The sequence below is a fragment of the Papio anubis genome, chromosome 3 (genome assembly GCF_008728515.1).
Source record: "Papio anubis isolate 15944 chromosome 3, Panubis1.0, whole genome shotgun sequence".
NCBI classification, from domain to species: Eukaryota; Metazoa; Chordata; class Mammalia; order Primates; family Cercopithecidae; genus Papio; species Papio anubis.
In genome coordinates this window covers 182,937,282-182,950,137 of record NC_044978.1, presented here as the reverse complement: position 1 = coordinate 182,950,137, position 12,856 = coordinate 182,937,282, and the positions used below count along the sequence as shown (strand labels likewise).

The following is a 12,856-nucleotide window of genomic DNA, read 5'->3' as shown; positions in this document are numbered from 1 at the left end:
GTCGGGTCGGAGCGCATGCGCAGTGCGCGCCGGACGCGGAACGTCTGCCGGTGTCGCCCGCGCTGCTGGTCCTGGGGTCCCTGAACCGCGGTAAGGGCGGGGGTGCGGGCGTCCGAATGGGGGTTTTCAAGATAGGGGGCGCGGACTAGAGGCTAGCTGGGCCCAGGGACCGGCCAACTGGAGTCAGGGAGCCGGGGGTGGGGCGGGGGCTCCCTGGCCCGGGGTGGGTGGGTCCAGGGCTCCCCGGCCTGGGGCGTGGACGAGGGTAGCGGGCCTGCGGGAGGGGACGGGGGCTCACCGGCCCGGGGCGGGCGCCGCTGACCCCTCGCTGGCTTCAGGGCGGCCCCGCTCCCTCCGCTGGCCATGGCCCCCCCGCCCGCGTGCCGGTCCCCGATGTCACCGCCGCCGCCGCTGCTGCTGCTGCTGCTGAGTCTGGCCCTGCTGGGTGCCCGGGCCCGCGCCGAGCCCGCCGGGAGCGCCGTCCCCGCGCAGAGTAGGTGCTGGGGGGCCGGGTTCCGAGGAGCGGGGCGGGGCTGGCGCCGGGGGCGTGCGGGGCCGGTCCGCCGGGAGGACCGCGCCTCGCCTTTGTTCCCGGGAGCGGGTCCTCCCCTTCGCGGGAGATGGTGCCGTGGGGAGTGGGGACGCGCGCTCTGTGGCTCTGGGTGGACGGGCCTAGGGTGCGTGGGGGCCTTGCGGGTGACCCCCCCTGCGCCCCCTCCACCCTGACCTGCGTTCCCCGCAGGCCGCCCATGCGTGGACTGCCACGCCTTCGAGTTCATGCAGCGCGCCCTGCAGGACCTGCGGAAGACAGCCTGCAGCCTGGACGCGCGGGTGAGCGCCCGCAGCGCGACGGCCCTCCCGGGCTTCTCCGGGGGTGGGGAGGGCAGGAAGGATGCGGAGGAGGCCCCCGGGGGAGAGTGGAGGGTCCCTCATCCTTTACCCCTGATTTAAGACGCCACACCTGTGCCCCGTTCCTCTGGCTCCAGTCATCCAAGGGGCATTCTGGGCACCTGTCTCACCTATGAGACACGCCTCTCTCCAGCATGCTCTGTTTCCAGCCCCTCCCCCAGAAGGCCCTCACTGGGCACTTTGTCCTATGACTGCCACTCCCGAGGGCTGTGACAGACCTGGACCCTGAGGAAGAACTGTCAGCCCAATCCAGGATCCCCTAGGTGGGCAGTGAGGCCCCGGGGCAGAGGAGAAACTGAGGCTAGAGGATGTCGCCAAAGTGTCAGGAATGGGGGGTCAGGCTGGGCAGGGTGGTCTGGATCCTGGGTGGATGCACAGGTTGGCTAAGGCCCCTCCAAGCCTGGGTGAACAGGGAGCCCCCCAGGCCATGGGGTGCAGCCAAGGAGTATTGGTTTGTGCCGGGGCTCCTGCTTCTTCCCGGAAAGGGAAAATTCTAGGAAGGAGAAAGCAGGGAAGACCCTGCCTGGTCCCCCCCACCGACCAGCCCTAGTGTCCTTCTTGGGAACACTCCAAAGGGCTTGGACTAAGACCTGGAGCCCTGTCCCCACTCCCAGAGGCTGGAGCTGAGCTTTTGGGAGGAGCAGCCCCCACCTATCCTTAGGCATGGGGGTGGGAGGGAGTAGGGGACAGCGAACCCCTGCGGGTGGTGTGGGAGCTGGAAGAAGGCAAGTGGGCACTCTGGCATGGCATGGGCACCAGCAGACCCCAGGCAGGCCCCACCAGTGGGAGCCACTGCAGAGGGAAGAGACAAGTGGGAGGCTCTGGGTGTGGGGCTTACAGCCAGGGCCTGACCTTGTCTGTCTCAGGAGCCGGTGGAGATAGGGCTGCCTTGGGTGGGTGGAGGTCCAGGGGAATGCCAGTGGGCAGCTGGGCTGCACCCTCACACCTCTTGTTGCTTTGCAGACGGAGACCCTACTGCTGCAGGCAGAACGCCGTGCCCTGTGTGCCTGCTGGCCGGCAGGGCGCTGAGGACCACGCTGCTCCATGTCAATAAATGCCCAGTGGCACACCTGTGTCCTGTTTCCCTGTTCTGGCCATCAGAGCCCCTGCGTCGCCCCCAGCAGTCCTGGGTTGGGCCCCTCTCTGGGCTTGGGTTTCCCCAGCTGTTCCACCTGGGCAAGCCCTCTTGGCTGCTGTCCCACACCAGTGCCCATGCGGAGAGGTAGACACACATGTCTGACCTCAGTGACCTGTGCTTCCTTGGACCTGCTCCCCTGCCTGCCTGCCCTTGTTTTGAGGCTGGGAAAGTGTAGAAATCGGCCTGACCCCCCTGAGTCCCCAGAGCAGCTGCCCCAGGACTGAGCCCCTCCAGGCTCCTGTACCACTGAACTGGTGGACCAGCTGCCTGAGACTGGGAGACAGAGGGTCCTGGGGAGAGAGGGCAGGGCCACCCTGCACAGCCTCAGCTCCCCTGCCAGTCCCACCTGTAGCCCTGAGCCCGGCCCGTGGTCACCGGGGAGCTCTGAGTGGGAACTTGATGAGGCTGTCCTCCCATCCACACACATGTGCACACAGCACCCAACAAGTGACCTCCAGCTGAAGCAGGCACCTCCCTCTTTTCATTCGTTCTGTAAATGCTTTTTCAGTAAAATTAGAGCCTTTTATCAAAGTAATGCAGGAACGTGGTTAGGAACAAATCCGGGTGAACAGCAGGCCAGAAGTGACTGCCATGTGCCCTAGGTGGGACTCGGCCTTTGGGGCTTTGGTTCCCTGGCCCTGGGGCCCCAGCCCCGCCCTGCCTCAGGCCAGTGGAGCTGGACATGCCTGGTATCCACAGTGAACAGAGTCATCCCTTGGAGCTGGCACCCGTGGAGAGACTGAGTCAGGTGTCCAGCTGGGAGGATGTCTGCACCCTCTAATGCAGGCCAGGGAGAGGAGGGGCCTGACATCACTGCAGGCCCAGGCAGGGTGGGGTGTGGGGCAGGAACCAGTGCCAGCCACCAGCACTTGCTCAGAGGCTGGGAGGCTGGGCCATGTCTTTAGGGGCGTGGCCTGGGTGGTGCTCATGTCCCATTGGTCAGCCTTCCTCACGTGGCCTTTCTAGCTGCAAGGGAGGCCAGGAACGTAGCCGTATTTCTAGGCTTATATTGACAGATTTAGCCAGTCAAGTCCAGGAACAGCCAGATTCTTGTTTATCCCTGCAGTATTAGGAATTCCTCACACTAAACATTGTTTATCTAAAAATTCAAATATAACTCAGTGTCCTGTGTTATGGGCAGCTGTGTGTCCTGGCACAGGGTGAGGTCTCCATTACTATAAAAGACAGAGTCTGGAGCATACTTGTCACGGAGCCCTGGGGAGATGCCCTCTGGGATACGGTGGGGACACGAACCAGGCTTGGCTGTGGGGCACTGGGTGGAGAGGCTTCCTCCTAGGCCTTGCGGGGCTGGGGCAAGGACAAGGTTTGGCGACAGGAGCTTCTGGCTGGCGGTAGGGAAGGGATTCGTGGGGCCTGTGAGGAGGTGACGGCAGACTGAGAAGGAGAGCGGCCCCATGGCAGCAGAGGGTAAGAGGCAGCTGGATTCCAGGTGTGTTTGCAAGTAGAGCCTGTGGGATTTGGGTGGGGGGTGGGAGTGGTCATGGGGGTCTGGGAGGCCACTGGGCGGGTACGCCTGGAAAAGGAGCTGGAGAGAGAAGTCTGGGATCCCCTGTGGCCTGTTTGGGGGCAGAGGAGAGAAGAGGGCCCCTAGGGGTGATCAGCAGCTGTGAGGCAGGAAGAGAACCAAGCTGCATCCCAGGCAGCCACAGGTGTGTCTCATGCTACCAAGGTCAAGCAAGGCAAGAGGACCACAGGGTCCCTGAGGAGCGGGGAAGGCCTGGGAGGAGCAGAGTGGAGGGAGCTTGGGCATAAGCGTTGGCAGGGCCAGTGGCATTCACATTCAGTCCTGGAGCCATGGCGTGGCTTTCCTGCCAGGGGCTCAGCAACTCCAGGATGAGTCAACCCTGGCATGGCCGAGCAGTGACCTGGCACTGCAGTCTCTTTCTGGGACATCTTTTCTTTCCCTGGACCTGCTGTTTCCCTGATCTTCCCTGCATTCCCCCCTTATATCTGTACCTTCTCCAGTGTCAGGGCATCCCCTTGGTCCAGGGCCTGTCCCTGTGTTCCCTGTGGGCCCTGCCTTCCTCCCAGCCAGCTGGGCATCTCCACTGCCCACCTGCACTCTAGCCCAGAGCTGCCTTTCTCTGGATCCTATGCCCTCTGCTCCCTGCTGCTGTGTAGAAAAGTGTGTGGGAGGGACACTGTGTCTGCTTGTCTGGAAGGCGGCCACTGCCACAGTTCATCTGCAGGTCACCCTTCCCACCGCAGGGCCTGTGCATGCGCCCTCTGCACCGACGCACTCTTTGCCCCGTGACTGGCCTCACTCTGCAGCCCCGTGTCCCTCCTTAAATAATTAGTTTATTTTTTAGAGAGGGCCTTGCTCTGTCACCCAGGATGGAATGCAGGGGCCCCATCACAGTCCCCTGCAGCCTCAACCTCCTGGGCTCAAGCCATCCTCCTCACTGGGCCTCCTGAGTAGCATGGCCCACAGCGCGGGTACCGGCCCACAGAGCCCAGAGCCTGCAGCTGGGTTCCGAGCGCGTGCCCACACACCCAGCCCCGCCTTTTCTTCGATGCGTTTGTCCCTGAGGGGTCCCGGGCTGTTTGTCTGTTTCTTTCCTGACACCCCACCACCCCACACGGGATTGTGAAGCCCAGGAGGGTGAGATCTGCGCTTCTCAGGGGCCCCTGCAGGCCGACTGTTCCCCCAGTGGAAACTGCAGGGAGGCTGCCCGGGCCAAGGCTCTGGGAGGAGCTGGCTGCAGGGGTCCCCCGCAGCCCCTCTCCCTTCCTGCCCTGGGGTCTTTGGGACGCAGGGCTGCACGGGGTGTGGAAGATGCTGGCACGGCGAGCCTGGGGCTTAGGGCGCTTTTCTGCCACTCCCACCTCCCGGCCTCCTGTGGAGCCCCCATTGGACGCCCTGTGGGTCTGGGGACCGTTCTGCTTTTCGTCCTTCTTCTTCCGGCCTCCCGGTCTGTAGTTCTGCTTCATAAGAGCAGCCGCCCCGCCGCCCCCGGCTCCGTCTCACCCGCAGCTCCATTCCACCCCGCCCGCTCCCTCCCACCGTGGCCAGGCCCGCGCCGTCCCGGGGTTCCGCTGGGCTGCTCGCCGGCTCCCCGCGCCCCTGTTCTTCCTCCCCACGGACTCGGGCTCGGGGTGGCCGCGGTGGGATAGGAGCGCCCCGACGGCCTTGGAGGAGGCCCCGCGCGTCCGGCTTGGGCGTGGGCTCGCGGGTCCCAGCTCCGCTGTGGGTGGGGCTGCCCTGCCAATGTTCCCTGTGTTTGGTGTGCCCTCCTCAAACCTGAGTATCCAAGCGGCGGAGGCCTGGGCGCCTCTCAGCTTGGCCTCTGAAATCTGGAGTCTCGCCCGCCGTGCTCTGGCCAGGCCGGGCGCGGGGGCAGCTGGGGCGGGGGTCTCCGGTGAGGAGGGCGCTTAGGGAAGCAGGGGCCAGAGGCGGGGGTGGGCGGCCAGGGAGGACCGACAGGTCTGGGTTTCCGCTCTTGCCCCACAGGCTGACCTGACCGAGCCTCAGTTCCCTTCTCTGTAAAATGGGCCTTGGCGCCAACCTGGGGCTGATATAGGTGCTCTGCTGCTGGCGCTGGCAGAGGAAGCACCTTGTTGCCTGCGGGGTTCTCCCCTTGTTGTGGGGAGGGGGCTCTAGGCCCCCCAGCCCCCACCTAGAGCGCGTGCCATGGTCTCCCAGACCTTCCAGGCTGCTGCCTAGAGCCCAGTCCTGACCCTTCCAAACTGACGGTGTTCTGGTGCCTTCCAGGTACCTGTGAACCCGGGGCTGGAGCACAGGCCTCAGCGGACCATCATGGCCACTGGGGGTCACATGGCCCCAGGCGTTGGGTGACTTGTAGGGGGCTGAAGGCTGAGGTCAGACAGGCTGGAGGGAGGAAGTCCGCAGATGCAGACTGGAGGGGCCACCAAGGCAATACTGAGCAGGAGCCCAGGCCTGGCCTCTGCCCTTGGGCCTGGCTAATGGGGCCTCGCAGTGGCAGGCTCAGGCTCAGGCTGTGGGGATGAGGTGGAAAGGGCAGGGGCCAGCAGAGGCTGTGGCCCTGTAAGGGCTGGACCACTCTCCTTGGAGGTCACTAAGGCCTTGGGGTCTGGGTGGGGACACTGCTCAGGAGCTCCTGGACAGTGGCCGTGGCTTCTTCCCTCTCCTGGCCCCCATCAGAAGCATGACAGCCTGTTCCCCCAGTATCTGCTCTGGAGCCCAAGGACCCCATTCAAAACCCAGCCTCACCTTCCTCCAGCCCCCTGGCTCTCCAGGCACACCAGCCCCCAACTTGTCTCCAATGCCTGGTGTTTCCTGCCCAGACCCCTTGTGTGCTGATCCCTCTGCTGGGACGCTCTTCCTGCCGTCCACGTGGCCAACCTCGGGACGACACTGTGGAGCTGCCCCTGCGGCTGGGCAGGGACCCTGGGCAGCGCTTGAGCCTTGCGTGCAGGGGTTGTTGAATGGATCAGCGAGTTCCTTCGAGATGTTCCATGACCCACGTTGCCTCCCTGGAAGGCGTGAACGTAAAGGGTTGCCCTGACCCTATGCCCCGGGGCTGCAGTCCTCAAGCCTGGCTCCAATAAACTCTGTACTTCACATTAGTTTTGCCTCAGTTTTTTCCATTAGGTCAGCGTATCTGGCGTAATTCAGCAGGCTTCGGTGACCCTCTTCCCTGACCACCCGGGGCTCCTTTCAGGACTTGGAAGGGGACCCACCGTGCTCCCAGTGAGTCCTCCCGAATTCAGAGCTTTGTTTTCTTTTTGCTGGACACCTAGATTTCATTTGAAGTGTTTTTTAAACCTGCTTTTAACAGAAAGGGGGCTTCAGTCTCTGTCTTTGGACAGGGGACTCAGATAAAGAGAGAACTCTGCCTTCTCTGCCACTGCCTCAGGGCAACAGGTTTAGGGCATGGTATGGGCAGTCTGGCACTGGTGGTTTCACATCTTTGGGTCTAAAGTTACACAGCAAGCTTTAAAATTGCAACTGTTGGGCTGGGCGCGGTGGCTCATGCCTGTAATCCCAGCACTTTGAGAGGCCAAGGTGGATGAATCATCTGAGGTCAGGAGTTCAAGACCAGCCTAGCCAATATGGCAAAACCCCATCTCTACCCAAAATAAAAAAAATTAGCTAGGCACAGTGGCACACACCTGTAATTCCAGCTACTCGGGAGGCTGAGACATGAGAATCACTTCAACTCAGGAGGCAGAGGTTGCAGTGAGCCAAGATGGCGCCACTGCACTCTAGCCCGGGCAACAGAGCGAGACTCCATCTCAAAAATAAAAATAATAATAACAACTTCAACTGCTCCCCGTTGCCTGTAGTTCGGACTTGTCTTTTCATTTGGGGCCAGTTCCTGTCCGTCCTACACGGCAATGTGCATAAGCGTGAGTTTCCTCGCCCCGAAGGGAAGAGTCAGTTGCTCTGTGTGACCCATGCAGGTGCTCTGGGCAACTAGAGACTTCGCAGAGATGTCAGAACTGTTGTCCTGGGTGTGCAGTGGCCTCATAGGACACCCCTCACAGGAGAACATTTCTGGAACTCTCACTTATCTGGAAAGGTATAAATAAGGGACTGGTCACCCCATTACCTTGAGTACCCGACTCTCAGTTGACACCCTGAGGAGTGGCTCATTAGCAGCACGCTTCACCCCAAAACACATTCTCGGCCTTGGTCACTTTTGAAAAGTTCCTAAATTATGGGAAACCAAGCTTCAAAATCTGAGCATTCTTTTTCTATTTTTCTTTCTTAAAAAAATTTTTTTTGAGATAAGGTCTGGCTGTATTGCCCAGGCGGGAGTGCAGTGGCACGATCTCAGCTCACCGCAACTTCCCCTTCCAGGGTCAAGCCATCCTCTCACCTGAGTAGCTGGGGCTACAGGCATGCACCACCACACCTGGCTAATTTTTGTACTTTTTGTAGAGATGGGGTTTCGCCATGTTGCCCCGACTCATCTTGAATTTGTGAGCTCAAGCAATCTGCCCACTTTGACCTCCCAAAAGGCTGGAATTACAGGCGCGAGCCACGGCGCCTGACCAAAAGCTGAGCACTGTTTTAAGGGACAACTGGCTTGAGAAACAGCAGCTGGTTTTATGTACAACACCTGTGAGGCATCCTTTTGTAAATATCTAGGGAAATGGACCCACATAGCCTGGGACGGTCATCAGCAATAATGGCTGAAATGGGAGTCCTTTTAATTGCTAAAATAATTCATTTGTGTGCACAGTTGGAAAAGCTGATTTTAGAAACAGACTGATGGAAGAACTACTTTCTGTTTATCCTGACTGAAATCTGATAATAAGAGGGTGGAAGGGATTTTTTTTTTTTTAAATAGCTCTATGGTCAGAAGTCAGCCTAATTAAAAGCTAATATTCATCCATGTGGGCAACATAGCAAGATCCTGTCTCTACAAAAAAAATTTTTTTTTTTTTTTTTTTTGAGACGGAGTCTCTCTCTGTCGCCCCGGCTGGAGTGCAGTGGCCAGATCTCAGCTCACTGCAAGCTCCGCCTCCCCCGGGTTCACACCATTCTCCTGCCTCAGCCTCCCGAGTAGCTGGGACTACAGGCACCCACCACCACACCCAGCTTTTTGTATTTTTTTTAGTAGAGACGGAGTTTCACCATGTTAGCCAGGATAGTCTCAATCTCCTGACCTCATGATTCGTCCGCCTCGGCCTCCCAAAGTGCTGGGATTACAGGCATGAGCCACTGTGCCTGGCCCAAAAAACTTTTTAAAAATTAGCCAGGCATGGTAGCACATGCCTGTGGTCTCAGCTACTCCAGGGGCTGAGGCAGGAGGATCACTTGAGCCCAGGAGTTTGAGGCTGTGGTGAGTTATGTTCGTGCCACTGCACTCCAGCCATCTCACTCCATCCACTCACTCCACCAACAGAGTGAGATCCCATCTCTTAAAAAAATAAAATTTGAGCTACACGCATGCGCACGTGCACACACGCACACACACACACACACACACACATTTTTAAAGGCCTTTCTATATTTTTGTCTTGTTTTGTTTTTGGTAGACACCGAATCTTGCTATGTTCCCCGAGCTGGTCTCAAATTCTTCGGCTCAAGTGATCTTCCTGTCTAAGCTTCCCTGAGTGCTGACTCTTCTGTTTTGGATCCTGTTGCTGGGATTTTTTTCAGTCAACTGAAACCCCTTTTAAAATAAGTTTGGTCCCTTTGTTTGCTTTTCTTGTTGGCATGATTTTGCTGCAAACAATGTAAAACGTCCTTGACCTTTTAGAAAGCCTAAAATCTTGAGAACTGGTTCCTCTGTGACGCCTTCCATTTCCCGGCGCTTGTGCTCCTCCTGCCTTTTACCATCTTCAGTACCACACAGGAGACTTCTAGCAACCTGAGACCTCTTGAGGAACACAGAAAAGGCCATGCACACCCTGTTTGGGGGGGCTTCTGCCTTTCTCACAGTCTCAAGAGTCCGGGGCAGGCCCCTCTCAGGCCCAAAGCTCTGCAGTCTTTTGCATTGCATTGCCTGATCTCTTTGGCTTTGCGGGTTCCAGGGATTACTTTGTACTATGAGAGAGAACCTGACCTTCGTGTGTGCCATGGCTGACAAGGCACTGGCGAAAGCTACAGTTTGGGCAGCAGCTGGCAGCGGCTGCAGTGAACCGTTATCGTTGCAGGGGCTACTTGTTTCTCTGTGCAGTTTGGGCCCCTGGAGGCTATGGGAAGACTTGCCACCAAGGGATAAGACTCCTAGGGGTGGTGGGCTGACCACAGGGCGGGCTGATTGGTGTGGGGTCACCCACCAGCCTTGGGAGAATGTCTTGGTAGCACGGTGTGCTGCGGAAACACTGCGTGACCCGGTCCCACGGGGTCTCTTCTCTTGGGGGACCTGGGATTTGGTGTAAAGATGGGATCCTGGATTCTTAAAGATCTGGATGCTCTGCCTTCCCGCTGTGCCTGCTCTTCACATACTTAAACATCAGGCCCGGAATACTGCAAATGCTTTCTGTACCCTGTTCACTACAGGGCTCTACCAGAACGCAACTTTCTGACATTTAGCTGGCTATTTTGAGACTCTTTGTAAAAGAAATGGACATCTATAAAGGAAATTTCCATTTCTAAGGACATCTCTTTCTCTAAACCACTAGAAACTTTGAGGATGAGGAAGATATTGACTTAACATTTATATTTACATAACAAGTCTTACTTTTGCTTAAGATACTTTTCCTGGCATTTTTAAATTTTTAATTAAATTAAATTAATTTATTTATTTTGAGAGAGACGGGGCTTCACTCTGTCAAGTAGGCTGGAGTGCAGTGGCACGATCATAGCTCACTGCAGCTTTGAACATGCGGGCTCAAGGGATCCTCCCACCTCAGCCGGGATCCCGAGTAGCTACATGCATATGCCACCACAACTGGCTACTTAAAAAAATTTTTTTTCTAGAGATGGGGTTTCACAATGTTGCCCAGGCTGGTCTTGAACTCCTGGCCTCAAGCAATTCAGTCTTATCTTGACCTAATTATCTGTGCTCCTTTTGGTCTCAAGAAATAACAGTGTTTAGCTCTAAGTTCTGTGCCTTTGAGATATAAATTTTCTACCTTGTTTCACCTAAGAATCATGTCTTTGGAAGTACAAGTTGAGGGTTTCTGAGCTAACAATTGTTAAGAGCAATGGAACAGGTAATCAAGAGACTGATAGTCTAAAGGTGGGCGAGAAACAATTTGAAAACTGGCAGATGAAGAATCTTATACCCCTACAGGATCTGCTGCTGTCTGTGTGTCTTTATGTCTCTACGTTTATGTGTCATACACATGTGATATTTCACTACCGACAGGTATGAAAGTGCTCTAGTTAATTAACCAATTCACCAATTAGTTACTTGGTTTAAAGAAAAAGGTGTTAAAATATTTTATCAGAAAAATAGAAACCAACTCAACTACCTTTGAGTTCACATGACTTGAGGAAATCTCTGGTAGGTAAGACTAGTTTGATATTGTTAGATGAAAACAACGGTGTCTTCTGATTGGTGACATGCCTGTGTTTGAAACTTTGGGGTTCTCACTTATATGGTCACTGCCTCACATTTTCAGGCTGTAAAAATTATTGACAAGGAAATAACCTGAGATGATGGCTAGCTTTGTTTAATGGACAAATCAAGCATAATTGTTAAGAATGAGTAAAGTTGGCCGGGTGCGGTGGCTCACGCCTGTAATCCCAGCACTTTGGGAGGCCGAGGCGGGTGGATCACCTGAGGTAGGGAGTTCAAGACTAGCCTGACCAACATGGAGAAACCCTGTCTCTACTAAAAATACAAAATTAGCTGGGCGTGGTGGTGCATGCCTGTAATCCCAGCTACTCAGGAGGCTGAGGCAGGAGAAGTGCTTGAACCCAGAAGGCAGACGTTGCGGTAAGCTGAGATTGCAGCATTGCACTCCAGCCTGGGCAACAAAAGTGAAGCTCTGTCTCAAAACAAAACAAAACAAAACAAAAAACAACAAGAAGAATGAGTAAAGTGAATGTAAATGGGATAAAAATTTATAAATAAACTTTTCATAGTTACAAAAGTATTTTTACTTTTTCGTTTGTTTTTGAGATGGAGTCTTGCTCTGTCGCCCAGGCTGGAGTGCAGTGGCAAGATCTCGGCTCACTACAAGCTCCACCTCCTGGGTTCACGCCATTCTCCTGCCTCAGCCTCCCGAGTAGCTGGGACTACAGGAGTCCACCACCGCACCTAGCTAACTTTTTGTATTTTTAGTAGAGTTGGCCATGTTAGCCAGGATGGTCTCGATCTCCTGACCTCGTGATCCGCCCTCCTCAGCCTCCCAAAGTGCTGGGATTACAGGCATGAGCCACTGCGTCGGGCAGTATTTTTACTTTTTAAAAAATAGGATCTTGTGCTGTTGTCTAGACTGGAATGCAGTGGCGCAATCATAGCTCACTGCAGCCTTGAACTCCTGGGCTCAAGTGATCCTCCTGCCTCAGCCTTCTAAGTTGCCAGATTTGCAAGTTCCACTGTACCTTGCTGAAAAATCTTTTTCAGCAACTTAATATTAAAATCATGTTATGTCAAATTAATAGGTAATAATTGTATTAGTCTGTTTTCACACTGCTCTAAAGAACTACCTAAGACTGGGAAATTTATGAAGAAAAGAGGTTTAATGGACTCACAGTTCTGCAGGCTGTACAGGAAGCATGACTGGGAAGCCTCAGGAAACTTATACTCATGGCAGAAGATGAAGGGGAAGCAAGGCACATCTTCCCATGGCACAGCAGGGGAGAGAAAGAGAGAATGAAGGGGGAAGCACCACACACTTTTAAACCAGCAGATCTCGTGAGAACTCACTCACTATTGTGAGAATACCAACGGAGAAATTCACCCCCATGATCCAGTTACCTCCCGCCAGGCCCCTCCCCTGACACATGGGGATCACAATTCAACATGAGATTTGGGTGGGGACACAGAGCCAAACATATCAATCACAACATGTCTGAAGTTACTTTTTATTTTTATTTTATTTTTTGAGACGGAGTCTCGCTGTGTCGCCAGGCTGGAGTGCAGTGGCATGATCTCGGCTCACTGCAACCTCCGCCTCCCGGATTCAACTGATTCTCCTGCCTCAACCTCCCAGGTAGCTGGTACTATAGGCACGCGCCACCATGCCCAGCTAATTTTTGTATTTTTAGTAGAGACAAGCTTTCACCATGTTGGTCATGATGGTCTCGATCTCTTGACCTCATGATCTGCCTGCCTTGGCCTCCCAAAGTGCTGAAATTACAGGCATGAGCCACGGCGCCTGGCCACAACATGTCTGAGGTTACTTTTAAGTGAGTCAAAATACTGAAATAATCATTAAACACAATTTTAAATTGAT

General features: G+C 55.5%; 1 protein-coding gene across 1 annotated transcript; it reads left to right on the top strand.

The window, feature by feature from the left end:
- C3H4orf48 (chromosome 3 C4orf48 homolog) lies at positions 1 to 1,983 on the top strand. Its single transcript, XM_031664785.1, is given in 5 exon segments — positions 1 to 54; positions 56 to 90; positions 339 to 493; positions 743 to 831; positions 1,873 to 1,983. Coding segments are annotated over 5 exon segments (384 nt in total). The 5' UTR covers positions 1 to 15; the 3' UTR covers positions 1,939 to 1,983.
- The last annotated feature ends 10,873 nt before the right edge of the window (positions 1,984 to 12,856 follow it).